Genomic DNA, 16,904 nt, shown 5'->3' on the forward strand with positions numbered 1-16,904 from the left:
CTGGCCACGTTACATTACCACAGCTAGGAAATGAGGAACAAAACAGGGTAGGGTCAGAGAGTGCTGAAGACAGGCCAGCCTCACATCTTAGGTTGTCAGTACTGTGCAAAGGCTCTTACTGACTCCAAGATAAAGGAAAAACTGATTCAATTCTGAAACCCCCAAATCATTCTCCGAATCCAAAGTGGTTGAATAAAAGTGAAAACCTGGCATTTGTAGCTTACAAATAAATCATGTTCCAAAAAAAATGTCTGCCAACAAGTCAGTTGTTTGGGAAACACAACGCATCCTTTCTTAGAGAAAATGTACTAAGCAACAATGATACCACTTTGCATGTGTGTAGTAAATTTCCATTTACAAAGAACATTTGGACCCATTATTTCTTTCAATCTACGAAAAGCTCTGTGAAATATTTAGGGATTAATTGTTCCTGCGCTCAAAGAAGAAACTGGCTCACAAGGGGTCAATGAGAAGCAGTCCATAAAAGGCCATTGGGTCCATAATATTCTTCATGGGGAAATGCCCTAACCACATATGTGGAAGACAATTCTGTGGGAAAATATTCCCAGTTCCAAGGGGGGGCTGTGCCTTTGTTTGTGTTGGCCCAGTGACTCTCTCCATCCTTCCGTCTCATGATGTGGCTTCTTATCATCCGGCATTTCCTCCAAGTCATTGATAAAAACAGAACAAGGGCAGGCTGAGACCTGTGACCCTCTTCTGACCTCTCCCATCAGGAGGGCCTCAGACCTTAGTAGCAGTTGATACTTGCTGTGCTGTCTAAACCATGTCAGCATCTCTTTCCCTATACCTTTCACCCTTCAGCTCAAAGCTAGGCTGGGGTCACAGGACACCCAGAGCATGAGCTCCAGGAGGATATGGGGGTAGGGATGAGACTAGAAAGGAACAGGAGAAGCTGGGCAGTGCTGAAAGGAGCACAAGGTCTCCAGAGAAGATGAGGAAGGAGGGGCTCTCAGCTAGGAGTTCCCCTCAACCCTGTCCCCATCCATTGCCTCATTACCACTACAAAAAATACCTGGAAAAGGTAGGAAAAAAGAAAAGGAAAAGTCCTGCAAGGCAGCTGGCTGCAAAGACAGAGATGGGGGGAGACGAACAATGCCCAGCAATAGTCAGAAAACAAGAAAGGGAGAGGAGGTTTGGGTCACAGACCTATCATGGAAGCCCGTTCACCCAAAGAAGCTGGATTCAGGCATGCTTTCTTTGCTTTGTTTGGTTAAAATGGACACATATGGTGGAGCTCTTTCCCAGCGCTTCTTAGACTTCATCAGCAATGATAGGCTTGCTTAACAACCATGACGATTCTAGACCACTGCTGCAGATGCACCTCTAGAGAGTCCAATTTCTAGATCAGAGCAGCCTGATCAAGGTGATCCAAGGATTCCCCTTGGGAAACCCTGCCCTTCCCCGATGCCACACCTCCTGTGGACATCACCTCCGTCTCGGCTCTCTGTGTGCTCTGGCACGTGGTGGTTTTCTTTCAGACAGACTGTGAGCTGCAGTTTCTCTGCAGAAGGACATAGCATGGTTTAGTTATATTTCAGGAACAAGCCCCTCCCTTGTTTTGTGTTATTTGGATTTTTAACAAATATTCCAGGACTGACATATGTATATATATAGGCAAACCTCACCCCAGGCTTGCAGCTGTGGCTTGGAGCATTACTGGAATGAATCCCTGGTTGGATATACCTTTCAGAAGAGCATCCATGGTGACAAATACGTCCTTGTAGGCTGGATTTGATAAGCAAAGGAAGCCAAAAACCGCTTGGCACTAAGTCTGAGGACTGAGGCAAGTGATCCAGCAGGAAAATCACATTTGGGTCTCAGGCCAAGGGTGACTCCAAACCAAAGGGCTTGACATTCTGGCAGGACTCAAGCAGTCTCCTGGAGCATGAAGGAGGAAGAAGACCTCCAATTCTTTCCCCAGGAAGGCCAGACCTCATTTGAACCAGCATATTTGCTTCAAAATTATATCCACTCTGTCATTTCAGCCTCCTCTGGTTTCGGACAATGGGCACTTAGCTCCCCACAACTGGTGCATTTCTACATCCATCCCTGGAGGAGAGGGGCAACCACGGTGAGGTCCAGTCAGGCCCCGGGCAGGGACTCACCTTGCCAGTGATGCTTGTAGTCACACATGCGGGACAGGGCAATCATCATGGCGCAGTACAAGGGCAGGATGGCAGCACAGAGCCGCCAGCTCTTTCCCCGCCCACTCTCGGTGAAGCAGTGCAGCTTTCCCGCCAAGTAGAACGTCGTGAAGCCAAGGCCTGAAAAGGCAACTGCCAAACAGAAACAGCAGGTGTTACTCTAGCAGGTGGTGAGTGGCAGGGAGTCAGGGCATGCTGGGCATTCCGTCTGCCACCTTGCACACCCTCAAGGCCAAGGTCATATTGGCACCAGGCACTATCTAGGCAATCTGTGCTCCTGCTAGAACCAGGCTGCTATGAAACTTTAAACCATAAGAATAATCTTCCAGGGTTACATGTGATCAAAACCTATTTTATTTCATCCATTCATTCAACAGTTATTTCAGAAGTCTCCACTCTGTGCTAGACAGGCACTGTACCAGATGTGGGGAATAAAAAGATGCATCAGATACTATCTCTGGAGTCAAGAGGCTCATGGTCTAGTTGAAGGACATAACATACTAAGAGATAATTTTAATATAATGTGATACATTCTATAAGAAACAAGTACATACAGAGCAAAGGACTGTGAGAACTGCTTAGATCTGAAGGGTGTGGGAAAATAAAGGGGCTAGGATCAGCCCCAGGTTTTTGGCTTGGGAGACTGAGTGTACAATGGTGGCATTCAGTAAGATGGGACCAGCAAATACTACAAAAGAGTGAGTTTCATGGAGAAGTCAGTGATGACAAATATCTTGTTTTCTGTCTGAAATAATGGTTATTGTTTTTTCAGAATTGCAAAGAAAACTCATGGCTGTGCTAAATCCATTGTTGAAAGTGTGGAGGTCTGAGTGTAGCATATATAAGCTCCAAGCTTTATATCCAAGCAGGTATAAAACATAGTTGGGAGCTCAGTAAGATTTAAGGTGGGAAGGGCTTAGAACAATGGTCCTCAACTAGGAGGTCCTCAACTCTCCAGGAGGCTGGAGAGTTGGCTCCCATTGGTATTGACCCCCATCCTGAGTCCTTTCAGGAGGAATAATGGACCTTATTCAAATCAGGTAGCTTAACAAGTTTATCCACCTAATTACACTAAATGCGAGAAGCACAAAAAAAAAAAAAAAAAAAACAAAAACCTGCCCTGGGGGTTTGTATGGTTATGGATGAAAGTCTCCAAGATCTGAATCAGAGGAAAGGCAGCCTTGGGTGTTGCCAAACTGGCATCTCTTAGGGAAACAAAGAAGCAAACAAATCAATGAACATAGTTGAGCTGTTGAGCTATACAGAGTCACCTCTAATACCTGGGAAGCTTTAAAAAATACTGATAGCCAGGTTCCATTGCCAGCCGTTCTGTTTGTAGTGGTCTGGAGGGAGCCGAGAGACAGAAAGAGAAAGAGAGAGAGAGAAGGAGGGAGGGAGGGAGGGGGAGGGGGGGAAAGAGAGAGAGAGAGAGAGAGAGGGAGAGAGAGAGAGTGTGTGTGTGTGTGTGTACTCCCCAGATGATTCTAATGGCGGCCACAACTAAGCTTAGAGGCTTTCACTGAAGGCAGGTGCTACAGCTCCCCATCCCTTTGGACACCAGTCTAATCCAAACTTTCTTCTTGATTAGAAAGTACTTCTGAGGGGGCAGAGCTCCTAGGTAACCAGCCCACACAACGACTTGGCAAAACATGTATTATAAATATTCTCAATGCCAATACACCAGCAACTTTAAGAGACTGCCCAAAGCCCTGAGCCACAGCCTGGGCATCATGCAGGCATTTGTGACAAATGCAGATCTTCAGGTCCAGCCCACATCTACTGAGTTAGAATTTGCATTTCACAACATCCACCAGCAATCTGTGCACACACTGCACTTGGAGAAGCCTTGGCCTAAAATACATTCATTATCTTTGTAAGAGACCTTGGAACGTCCATCTTAAGAAAATAATATAAAACACAAGGGAAATCTAGAAAGTTTTCTGCTCAAAGTTATTGATAAATATTGAAAAACTGAAAGTGATCAGTACAGAAGAACAGATAAGCAAGCTGTGACATTTCCATGTAATGGACTATGATGCAACCATGAAAACCACGTGATTCACATCTACAACATCTGATCTTTGACAAACCTGACAAAAACAAGAAATGGGGAAAGGATTCCCTATTTAATAAATGGTGCTGGGAAAACTGGCTAGCCATATGTAGAAAGCTGAAATTGGATCCCTTCCTTATACCTTATACAAAAATTAATTCAAGATGGATTAGAGACTTAAATGTTAGACCTAAAACCATGAAAACCCTAGAAGAAAACCTAGGCAATACTATTCAGGACATAGGCATGGGCAAGGACTTCATGTCTAAAACACCAAAAGCAATGGCAACAAAAGCCAAATTTGACAAATGGGATCTAATTAAACTAAAGAGCTTCTGCACAGCAAAAGAAACTACCATCAGAGTGAACAGGCAACCTACAGAATAGGAGAAAATGTTCGCAATCTACTCATCTGACAAAGGGCTAATATCCAGAACCTACAAATAACTCAAACAAATTTACAAGAAAAAAAACAAACAATCCTATCAAAAAGTGGGTGAAGGATATGAACAGACACTTCTCAAAAGAAGACATTTATGTAGCCAACAGACACATGAAAAAATGCTCATCATCACTGGTCAGCAGAGAAATGCAAATCAAAACCACAATGAGATACCATCTCACATCAGTTAGAATGGTGATCATTAAAAAGTCAGGAAACAACAGGTGCTGGAGAGGATGTGGAGAAATAGGAACACTTTTACACTGTTGGTGGGATTGTAAACTAGTTCAACCATTATGGAAAATAGTATGGCAATTTCTCAAGGATCTAGAACTAGATGTACCATGTGACCCAGCCATCCCACTACTGGGTATACACCCAAAGGATTATAAATCATGCTGCTCTAAAGACACATGCACATGTATGTTTATTGTGGCACTATTCACAATAGCAAAGACTTGGAACCAACCCAAATGTCCATCAATGACAGACTGGATTAAGAAAATGTGGCACATATACACCCTGGAATACTATGCAGCCATAAAAAAAAGGATGAGTTCATGTCCTTTGTAGGGACATGGATGAAGCTGGAAACCATCATTCTCAGCAAACTATCGCAAGGACAGAAAACCAAACACCACGTGTTCTCACTCATAGGTGGGAATTGAACAGTGAGAACATTTGGACACAGGAAGGGGAACATTACACACTGAGGCCTATCGTGGGGTGGAGGGAGGGAGGAGGGATAGCATTAGGAGATATACCTACTGTAAATGACGAGTTAATGAGTGCAGCACACCAACATGGCACATGTATACATATGTAACAAACTTGCACGTTGTGCACATGTACCCTAGAACTTAAAGTATAACAAAAATAAATAAATAAAAGAAAACCATGTGATTATGTAACAATATAGACAACACTTAGGATGCATGCTAAGTGAAACAAGTAGGATGTAAAATGTAAGTTCAAGATAATCATTACTATAGTACCAAACAGTGAACAACCTGCAGCTTTTCCAAATTATCTCTGATAAGAATGTGCCTTCTTAAAAGCGATCTTGGTTACAAACACAAGATTATAGCAAATAGAACTTTTTCAGCAACCAAATTAAACAAAGTTACAGTGGCTTAAAAAAATTTAATGGAATATTAAACCAAGTTTATCCTAGGTATAAAAATGCAGCAAAAGAAAGTAAATGCAAATGTGAGCGGAGTGTGCATTGAAACATGTCTGCATAATGATTAGCATTCAAACATCAGAGCCGTGCCAATATATATTAAGTATTCTGCTTAAAGTAAAAATATGTGGGAAGAAACCACATTGCCCAACCCTGCTCTAGATACTGTGGAGGAAGGTTATTAAGGGGTTTACGTGATGTTCCAAAGTGGCCCTATTTGGCCATCATCCTAGCAAGCACAACAACCTCTTAAATTCTATCCTCATCCACTTTGCTCTGTTCCTTCTATTAATCTGATCTTCCTTGAGGTATGTGAGTGGGAGAGGAGCTGGAGAGTTGGCTCCCATTGGTATTGACCCCATCCTGAGCTCTTTCAGGAGGAATAATGGACTTTACTCAAGTCAGGTGGCTTAGCAAGTTTATCCACCAAATTACACTAAATGCGGGAAGCACAAAAAACTGCCCCAGGGCTTTGTGTGGTTATGGATGAAAGTCCCCAAGATCTGAATCAGAGGAGAGGCAGCCTTGGGTGTTGCTAAACTGGCATCTCTTAGGGAAACAACAAACAAAGAAATCAATGAACATAGGGCAGCTGTTGAGCAGCAATTTCTGTGTCCCCATAAAAAATGACTTGGAGACTTTAAGACTTATGAGTCATCAGCTCAAGCAACCAATACTGCCTGCAGCCCCTCCGGGCACATCCTGGGCATGGAGAAGGGAAAGGGCTGTGCAAACCCTCCGCTGTCAAGACCTCAGGCAAATGGTTTGAGGTGAGATTCTCGGGCTCCTCCTGATCTCTCTGTCTCAGGAACTCAAATTTGGCCAGCATTGGCACCACAGGCTCTAACTCATTCTTTGGAGGGCAGGTAAAATGTATTTTCTCCCATACTGTGGGAGTCAGGACCACCACTGCGACCTCTCCAAAATGTTGGAGACTCTGCCTCTTTGAAAAAGAGGAGGAATTATTCCAAGCCATCTTTATAGGCTATATGTAAGAGCCTAGATCCTGTGAGCACCCAGCAGCAGCCAGACACATGCTACTGGGTCTTTGAATATTTTTTTAAACATCACTGTGTGCCCTTACTTTCCTAAGTTACATGATGAGGCTAAACCTTATCCTTGTCACTTTCTTACTGATATTTATATAGTTATTGAACTAACATAATATCCTTTGACAAAGGACTTCTGAGACCATTCCCTCTGGTCTAAGGGCATGTCTGAGCTATGGGAAGCCTTGGTTCCCTGCACTCCTGTTTTTCCAGTAACTACTTGAGGAAGAATGAGACTCTACCGACCTATACTGACTTAGTATGGTTTCATAATTTTTCTGCCATCTCTTCCTGGCAGCTAAGGGGTTGGGGACCAAGACGCGATCTCTCCCATGGGCCATCTCCTACTGAACTCTGAAATCCTAGGACTCTAAAGCATCAAGGCTCAGATTGAAGTTCAACTGGGAGGAAGAAAAACAAAAAAAAAAACCCAGGAAGGCTGTCAAAGACATGTTTTCTGACTCTAGTCATAGGACATCCTACTCTCTTCTCAAAGAAAACAAGCATTTGATACACTGTGAGGAGGGAGAGGGTGCTGTATAACCTTTTATTCTAGCGTGGAACAAGTTAAATGACCTGCATTCCAAGTGAGTATCTGCCCCCCACCCCACCCCCATCTTCCCTTTATGCACAATCCTAGCTTTCTGTTTGATTAAGAACTAAAACTGAGACATGAGCATTCAAAGACTTAGGGCATTAAACATTTTTAAACATGGGGATTATAAGAGATGACAAATGTACTCACATTCTGCTAACATTACCAACAACAGAAATGAGTAGAAAACTCCCAAGCCAGTGGGATGAGAGGATATTCAGAGTCTACTTGTCCTAGGCAAACTTGTTCATTTGCTCTCCAGAGTTGGAGACACACAGACCTCCCCGTCGCCCCCACCACACACACACACCTTTACTACTGATGGGAAGGAAGTAAGCATAGCGACCTGTGGGAAGGGCATATGCCCCACTCAAAGCCTTGTAGCAGGTTTTCTTTATTTGTAGCAGGTTTTCTTGGTTGTTAATATTTACGTGTTGATCTGTCTGTGAGTAGGAAAGATAGTCTAAACTAGGAAGAAGATGAAAGATAATGGCTTTTCACCCTGTTTCTGACACTTGTGATGCTCACCGGCTATTGTGAATGAGGGTAGATAGGCAAAGCATTACAATAAAAGGAGCTGACATAGGCGGTAACACCAGGTCCATCCCATGAACAGGGCTATCTGCCTGCCTGGTGACACTGAAGAGGAATCACTGATTCTTCTCTCTAGCAACCCAGATGAGTTCAAAACTCTCCCTTTGCAAAGAAAGGTCTAGTCATTGCGCTAACTTAGGTGCAATGTCGTAGTTTTCCCTTCATGCCCAGTTAACTCTCAAACCAAGTGGAAAATCTTTGGACCCTCCTGATTGCAAGAAACACAGAACTGGCACCAAAAAAAGAAAACTCTTTAAAAAGACAAATGAGATAAGAATCAGGAAGACAGATCCTGCTTTTTATGTTGTATTTTTTACTTTTGCTAATTATAATACATTTCTCCACACAAGCTGATAATTTCTGGCACTGAAGACACAATTGTGCTCTGATGAGTCAATCTATACAAACTGTCCATTTTGGGATGTTCAGAGAGTTGGTATCATCTTCTCTAAGAGGGAGAAGGGCAATGTTGGGTAGCTTAATAAACCTTAGTATGGAAGGGTATTTTGCAGAGGATGTAAGTTCATCTTCACAAGACCGTTTGAAACAAAGGATGTGGGAAACAAGCCTGCCTGGTCAATGCCTGCCCAACCTTATCAGCAGGAGAAAACTATGCCAAGCAGAGCAGGCAGAGGAGCATTCCATCAGAAGGATAGCCAGGTGATCAGAGGTTGAGTGCCTCCCATGGCCCAGGCACTGTGCTGGAAGCTTCTCATTACGTTGCCTCATTTCATCCCCAGAACAACACAATGACATAGTCATTAGGCCATTGTACCAATGAGAAATGGAGGCTCAGAAAGTACAAATCATTTACATGGGTTCGATGCAGCTCTTTAGAAACTATGAGTTCTCTTTACATACAGCAAAAACCACAGATGTTCTTAGCGTTATTACAGTTACAGCAATGCTGTCTATTTGTTTTCATACCCCCGGTAGGGACATGCACATCAGGGTCACTGTTGAAGCTCTAGGACCGAACACACTGCCTGACAATAGGAGGCACCGGACATGTCATGCCCAAATGAATATATAAATGGTAGAGACCATGTACTCATTTTACAAATATACCTGGACCCTATTAAGTATTCTGGCAAGAGGCCAAGGTCCTTGGGGACAGAAAGACATGAAAGGTCATGTCCTTTATCCCCTGTTTCTAGGCAGGGTGATACCTGAGCTACCTGAGCCATGTGAGATTTTCATCTCATGATGGAAAGGGTTGTACAGTCTTGTTTGAAAATGAACAATGGGGAAAACGAAAAGGAACTCAAAAACTCCTAATTAGTCTGAAGGCGAATGTCAGAGGCAGGAAATGCAAACAGAAAAAAGCAGACTGTAAACTCCTTTTGTTACTTCATGTTGCATTTTCAAAGAGGATTTTGTTCTAAGAAAAAGAATCAACTCAGGCTGAATGCACAAGAAGTGCAGAGGAAGAACAGTGGTGGGAGGAAAAATGATAGCTAGAGGAAGATGGTTATCCTTTTGTCAACCGGCTGGAGGCACTGATCCTGGTAATGGGCAGTTATAATGAGGGTAAGTAGCAGCAGAGGAGGATTAAGAATTTTTTTATTTTTTTATTTTTTTAATTTTTGGGATAGAGTCTCACTCTTTACCCCAGGCTGGAGTGCAGTGGTGTGATCTCAGCTCACTACAACCTCTGCCTCCCGGGTTCAAGCGATTCTCCTGCCTCAGCCTCCCCGGTAGCTGGGATTGCAGGTGCCCATCACTATGCCCAGCTAGTTTTTGTATTTTTGGTAGAGCTGGGGTTTCACCATGTTGGCCAGGCTGGTCTTGAACTCCTGACCTCAAGTGATCTGCCCACCTTGGCCTCCCAAAGTGTTAGGATTACAGTCGTGAGCCACTGCACTTGGTTGGGGATTGAGGATTTTTGAATGACAGAAGCTGCTTTGGCTCCACTGTCCACCCCACACTCCTTGATGAAAAATGCTTATGAGAACTCATAAATGTTACTCCTTGCACTGCAGAAAACTACTGACAGTCACAAGGATGGAAAGTGGTTTTGCATATCTGAGCATCCTAATCTCCAGAAGGTCTAAATCCCCAGGATAACTTTTCCTTTGATTATATGCCACAATGATCTGAAACATAAATATAAAAATAAGCCTTCGAAAGAAAGAAATTGACTTTTTCCATAATAACATTAGAGGAGCTGATAAGAGCATGAGCAGGATTGAAATAAAGATGATATTTTAATGAAAAATGATTTTTAGTTTACCTTCAAAGGACTTAACAGAGCATAAATTTGATGATGGTATTTGAATAGTAATGCACATTTAAGAAACCACCAACAAGGAGTAGTCGTTCATTTGCCCAGTGTGCTCATCTGATCATCCTCTAATTGGAGTGCATGGACTTCAGAAGAAGCCCTTAGGTTGTAATAACTGTTTCTGCCTTGCTCTCTTCTAAAAGAGTAGCCTCAATTCCTCCTCCCTTTTATGAGATGTTATACAACCTGTCTCAGGGTTTGCTAGAGAAAAAGAACCCTTCTAATCTGCCGCTAGCAGCCTTGAGTGAGGGTCTCAGCCAGCACAAGAAGAGAATATAAATAGCCTTTGCATTAAGAGGATGTGCTATCCCTGAAATGTTTGGCTCAAATGCTGACTAATAGGGACAGTCTGTGATGAGTGCTGGCCACATGGCCCAATCAGATATTAAATATTGTATGAGTGGAAAAAGGGAAGCAGACTGATGTCAAGCTACTGTCCTGAGCTAAGCCAGGTCCTTATTTTTGTAACTCAAGAAGACTGTAGCACAACCCAGTCTGAGAAACCCCAAGTGATTGTATCAGTGATGAGGTGGCTTTCCAAGATTTCCTCATGTTCTAGTTTTTCTTGCAACAAATTCCCTGTCATCAAAGACCATTCCATGCTCATCTCACACACCACAAAGGAAGCTGACCATAAATAGAACTAGTAGCCTCATTACTTGACATAAGCAAAGTCTATCTTTCCAATACTTATGCCATCTGAATTTAGAAAGACATATTTTATGTTTATATGAGAACTGTGAATTTTTTAAAGTCAGGAAGGCCATTTTAAATCTGGAAAAGCAAATAAGTTGCATTTTTCATCTCTTGCATCTCTTGCAGACACTGCTAATTGGGTCAATGAACTCTTTATCAAACAAACAACAAACAAACAGCAACAACAAGAAAACCCAGCTTTGGGCTCAGGATCTCCCTCAAGATAGTGTCCAAGCACTGACTTGCCCCAGACAACAAATTGAGATCCACTTGCGGACTTATCTGAAATAATTTAATCCAATATGGCATTGAAGCAAAAATAACTCTTCTAGGTATTAAAAGACTTAGGTTCCAAATCAGTGTGGTGTCCCCTCAACAATCTCATCTATTCTCTTAACAGGCACAACAACATCTGCTTCAGCCAGCTCTCCAAAGACTTGATATTTGTGAAGGACTTTGTAAACAGAAACTCAACATACAAATAAAAGGTGTTACTATTAGTAAAGCTGAGGAAACCAATATCTGGAATTATCGAATACGGAGTCTAGTCTCAAACCCAGACATGTCTATTTCTTAGCCAAAGTTTAGTTCCCCTTTTCAAATACAAGAATACCTAATAATTCCCAAACCTAGGACTTCTATTTCTAGCAGTGTAGCAGATTATATATGTTGTCTGAAATAATTCAATGTTAGACGAAATATTAAAACAATCTTTTAAACATGCCACTATGTTGACACAGAGAAAAGTTAATAAAAACAAAGTTCCCAAAAATGGAGAGAAAACACCTAGGGTGCAAGGACACAGGAAAGCCAGAGATTCACACTTGACCCCGAATGTGCCTGTGGGGAACTGCAGACCTTGAGCTTCCACTCTGATGTCTCCCTGGGGCATAAGGAGGAAGAAACAAAGTCTCAGGGCTGCCCATGATGAAAAACATAACAGAAGATCCCTGAGTAAATCTTGCACCCCAAAGACTAAACAACCTGCTTAAGTAGGAAAAGACCAGGCATGGTGGCTCACACCTGTAATCCCAACACTTTGGGAGGCTGAGGCAGGTGGATCACCTGAGGTCAGGAGTTCAAGACCAGCCTGGCCAACATGGTAAAACCTCATCTCTACTAAAAATACGAAAATTAGCCAGGCGTGGTGGCGAGCACCTGTAATCCCAGCTACTCAGGAGGCTGAGGTGGGATAATCACTTGAACTCAGGAGATGGAGGTGGAGGTGGAGGTTGCAGTGGGCTGAGACTGCACCATTGCACTCCAGCCTAGGTGACAGGGTGAAACTCCACCTTAAAAAAAAAAAAAAAAAAGTAGGAAAAGAAGTCTGCCCTTCAAAAGGAAACAGCAAGGACACTTGCCTGTCTCCATCTTTGCACTGTGTGGAGAGATTTTAGAACTACAAGCCAACTCTCATAGGTTTTTGCTATCCAATTCATCCTTCTCATATGGTCTCCAAAAAACCTTAAGTGGAGAGTTAACTTTGAGTGGTCCTGGGGTAGTTAGTGTTGTCAGGCAATTGGCAAAATATCTCTCTGGAGGAATTCAGCTTCAACCCAGACATCGAAGTATTTCCCAAAAATAAACTTCTAGGAAAAATTAAAAGCCCAGAGTAAGAAAACTGAAACACAAAGATTTAGGACATCATAAATGAGAAGCTATAAGAAAAGCTGACTCATAACAAGTTTATATAGTACAGTTATAAGGCATGAATGTAATATAACTATTTGCAATATGCCTGAAGAAATTTGAGAAAAGCTTAAAACTAAGGACAGAGAACAAGCATTATAAAAGAATAATAAAGTAGATTTTTAAGAAGATAAAATAGAATTTTTATAAATGAAAAATATAGTAATTAAACTTTAAAACTCAATAGATGGATTAAATAGCATGTAAAACAAACCTAAGGAGAGAATTAGCAAATTGAAAGACAGATTCAAATTTTAACCGGAATTTAGTTAAAAATTTAAAAAGACACATGAAAAATAATGAAGGAAAGATTAAGTGACATGGATGATATGCTGAGAAGGTCTTACAAATGTCTACGTGAAGTTCTAAATCAGAGGAGGAAGTAATAGAGAAAATGGAGAAGAAGCAATATTCCAATAAATAATGACAGAGGATATCTCAGGATGTTGAAAGACACAAACTTGAGATTTATAAAGGCCAATGAATCCCAAACAAGATATATGAAACGAACTCCACACCTAGACACAGCAATAATAAAACTTTACAACACAAAAAGAAGCAAGTTGTTAAAGACGTGCAGAAGGGAAGAAAAGAATACCTACAAAGGAGCAGCAGTTTAAGACTCACAGATGATTTCAAAAGGTCCAAAAAATCAAAGCTAGAAGCCAGTGAAATAATATTATCAAAGTTCAGAAGGAAAGAGTAACTGTCAAACTAGAATTCCGTATTGAATAAGGCCATCTTCCAAGAATGAAGTCAAAGACAATTTAGGAAATTCAAAAACATAGAGCATGTAGCGCGCGCGCGCGCACACACACACACACACACACACACACACACACACACACACACAAATAAATCAAAGGAAATGTAACGGATATGTTTTAGGCAGAAAGTGGTAAGGCTGAGACACACAAGGGAATGCTAAGCAAAGATACTGGCATATCTGTGGGTGAAAGTATGCAGAGGCTGGTGGTTTGTTGGGAGGAAGGAGAAAGAATCAAGCTAGAATTAAAATGCCAGATAACATTATCAAATAAGTTAGAATATATTATTGATCAGAGTTAAAGAATTTAATGTTCTTACATTGCTCGGAAGGAAGAAAAGGTATTAACCTGAGACTTTGTTAACTATGTGTGTTAAACTAGAGGTTTGATAGAATTTTCAAACTAAAAGAGGAAAATAATGAATTCATACATAAAAACAGTATAAGAAAGGAGAAAGAAGTATATAAAGAATATACGAATAAGGCTTTAAATATGTGAGTAATTACAAGAAACAGAATTGAAATGTGCTCCCTATTTAAAAAATTTTTAATGCATACATAAAATATAGGGCACACACAAAAAAGAAAAAAATGAGGCAAATATTAATGAATACAATTCTGTATCAATATTAATTTTGATTTTGAGGGTCTTTATGGTAAGAAGCAATATTAGAGATAAAGATGATCATGACTTACACAGTAGGAGGTATAATAGGAAGTATTATAATTCTAAACTGTTTACACATCACTCCAAAATATATGAATCAAAAAATTGATGAAATTACAAATACCCTAGAACTACAACATTTACCATAATAGTGGGAAATTTAAATTCACATCTTTGCTATTGACAAATTAAGAATAAACAGAAAACAGAAATATTAGATAGGACATATAAGATCTGAACACCAAATTAACAATCTTGTTCTTTTTAGATTAACATATAACAACTTCGTGTCCAACAATTTAAAAATTCACGTTCTTTTAAAGTCATATAGAATATTTATAAAAACTGACCTTATGCTAATTCTCAAAGCTAATCAAAGATCTAAGGACTGGTTATTTGTATAGCTCTCTATCTGATCATAATGCAATTGAATTATAAACTATTTTGAAGATATAACAAGAAAAATATCTTACATTTGGGATTTTTTTAAAGCTCTGCTAAACAACTCTGGGTCACAGAAGAAAACAATGAAAAATTAGAAATATCCAGAATTAAAATTAATGAAAATAATATGTATTAAAACTTATAGAATATAGCTAATGCAACATTTAAAGGAAAATGTATAGCCTAAATTGTTTATGTTAGAAAAACAAGATTAGCATTGTTGAGCTGCATTTAAATTAACAATAAGTTCAAAAACAACAATAGAATACATTCAAAATTGGAAGAGAAAAATAACAAAGATAATAAGAAAATAATGAAAAGCAAAACAAACATACGGTAAAGAGGCTCAAATAAAAATTACTAAAATATCTCAAGACAAAAATATTTTAAAATTCAAGAGTTTTATAGCTCTAGGTAAACTGATTCTATATTTTGAAATCCAGGACCAAATTTTCGTGGGCACATTTTCCAGACATCCCTCCAAAAAAGAAATCAACTCACATAGACACTTTACAAAGAATTAAAAATGAGGGGATATTTTATGAAGCTTGTTAACTGTGATATTTGAGTCCTATATATTTTCCAATTTATGTTTGATCTATCACTCACCGAAATGTACATTTACATCTTTTTTGTTTGGTTGGTTGGTTTTGTTTTTGAGTTGGGGTTTCGCTCTTGTTGCCCAGGCTGGAGTGCAGTGGTGTGATCTCGGCACACCGCAATCTCTGTCTCCTGGCTTCAAGCGATTCTCCTGACTAGGTCTCCTGAGTAGCTGAGATTATAGGCACCTGCACCATGCCTGGCTAATTTTTGTATTTTTAGTAGAAATGGGATTTCTCCATTTGGCCAGGCTGGTCTCAAACTCCTGACCTCAGGTGATTTGTCCGCCTTGGCTTCCCAAAATGTTGGGATTACAGGCGTGAGTCACCGTGCCTAGCCTGAAATGTATATTTATATCTTAAACAATTTTCATGGATTTTATAGGTCTCATACTTCTATTTTGTACATCTGTCTTATTCTGGTAACAGTGATTCCAAAACCATACAGGTATGGTACAAAAAATGAGAATTACCAACCAGTATTACTCAAAACATATTTACAAAAGTCTTAAACAGAATATTATCAACCGAATCCAGCATTGAGTAAAAGGGGAATACATCTTAGCCAAGGTAGGTTAATTCCAGGAATTAAAGCAGGTTTAATATTTTTGAAATTGATTACTATAAATGACCACATTAACATATCAAAGGGAAAGTATCACTTTTTTGATCCACAAAATTCAAAGTTCATTCTTAGCAAACTAGAAATAGAAAGAACCTCATAAAGAATATCTAGCAAAAAAGTCCTACTTATTGGTCACACGTTTAAAGCATTCCCTTAAGATCAGTAACAAGATACAAACATTTGCTATCCCCACTTCTAGAACATTGCACAAGAAGCCCTAGCTAGAGAAGACAAGAGAACTCAATAACAGGGTTAGGAATTAGAAAGGAAAAAGTGAAACTGTCATTATTTGCAGGTGGTATGATTTTCTATGTAGAAAACTCAGAATAATTTATGAATAAGTAATTAGAATTACTAGGAGAGTTTTTCAAAATTTCTGCATTAATAAAATTAATATACCAAAGTCACTGGCATTTCTGGATACCAGAAAATAACTAGCTAGGAAATATAATTTAAAAAATAAAATTTATAATAGCAATAAGAATATAAAAACCTAACAATTAGTCTAATAAATGATGAGCAAATCCTTTAAAGAGAGAAGGATAAAACCACTAAAAGACATTAAGACCTAGATAGACAAATATACCATAAGCTTGGAAAGGAAGACATGATTTCTCCTCAAACTGAACCCTAGATTCACTAAAATCCCAATCAAAATCTCAATAAAGGTTTTCATGAAACTTGACAAGCTGGGTCTCAAGGCTGAGAATAGCTAAGACACTTCTGAAGAAAAGCAATGGGAGAGATGTGGTAGACAATCCTCTGCTTCCGGTTATACAAGGATTACACTCTCCTGCAACCTTGAAATCAGGCGTGGTCATGGGAGTAGCTCTGCCAATGAAATGTAAATATAACTGACATGTGTCACTTCCGGGAGAAAGCATTACAAGTTGATAAGTGATTCTCCGTGCTCTCTTCTCGCCTGTGGAAGAACATATTGAGATAGTAACAGAGCCTCTGCCTGGGACCCTGAGTGACCACAGCTGTATGTGTAACATGAGCAAGAAACAAGCCCTTCGAGTTTTAAGCCACTGAGGTTTGTACCCAAAGACA

At 40.2% G+C, this 16,904-nt stretch overlaps 1 protein-coding gene across 5 annotated transcripts in view; it reads right to left on the reverse strand.

The window, feature by feature from the left end:
• The window catches only part of PLPP4 (phospholipid phosphatase 4), a 136,828-nt gene that overhangs the window by 10,101 nt on the left and 109,823 nt on the right, over nucleotides 1-16,904 (reverse strand). For all 5 annotated transcript variants that reach the window (XM_033181078.1, XM_033181061.1, XM_033181042.1 and 2 more), the window contains one exon: nucleotides 2,127-2,297. In XM_033181078.1, the coding sequence (XP_033036969.1) occupies nucleotides 2,172-2,297 (126 nt within the window). In that variant the 3' untranslated portion in view covers nucleotides 2,127-2,171. The remainder of the gene's footprint in view (nucleotides 1-2,126; nucleotides 2,298-16,904) is intronic.

The sequence above is a fragment of the Trachypithecus francoisi genome, unplaced genomic scaffold (genome assembly GCF_009764315.1).
Source record: "Trachypithecus francoisi isolate TF-2019V2 unplaced genomic scaffold, Tfra_2.0 Contig01579, whole genome shotgun sequence".
In the NCBI taxonomy this organism is placed as follows: domain Eukaryota; kingdom Metazoa; phylum Chordata; class Mammalia; order Primates; family Cercopithecidae; genus Trachypithecus; species Trachypithecus francoisi.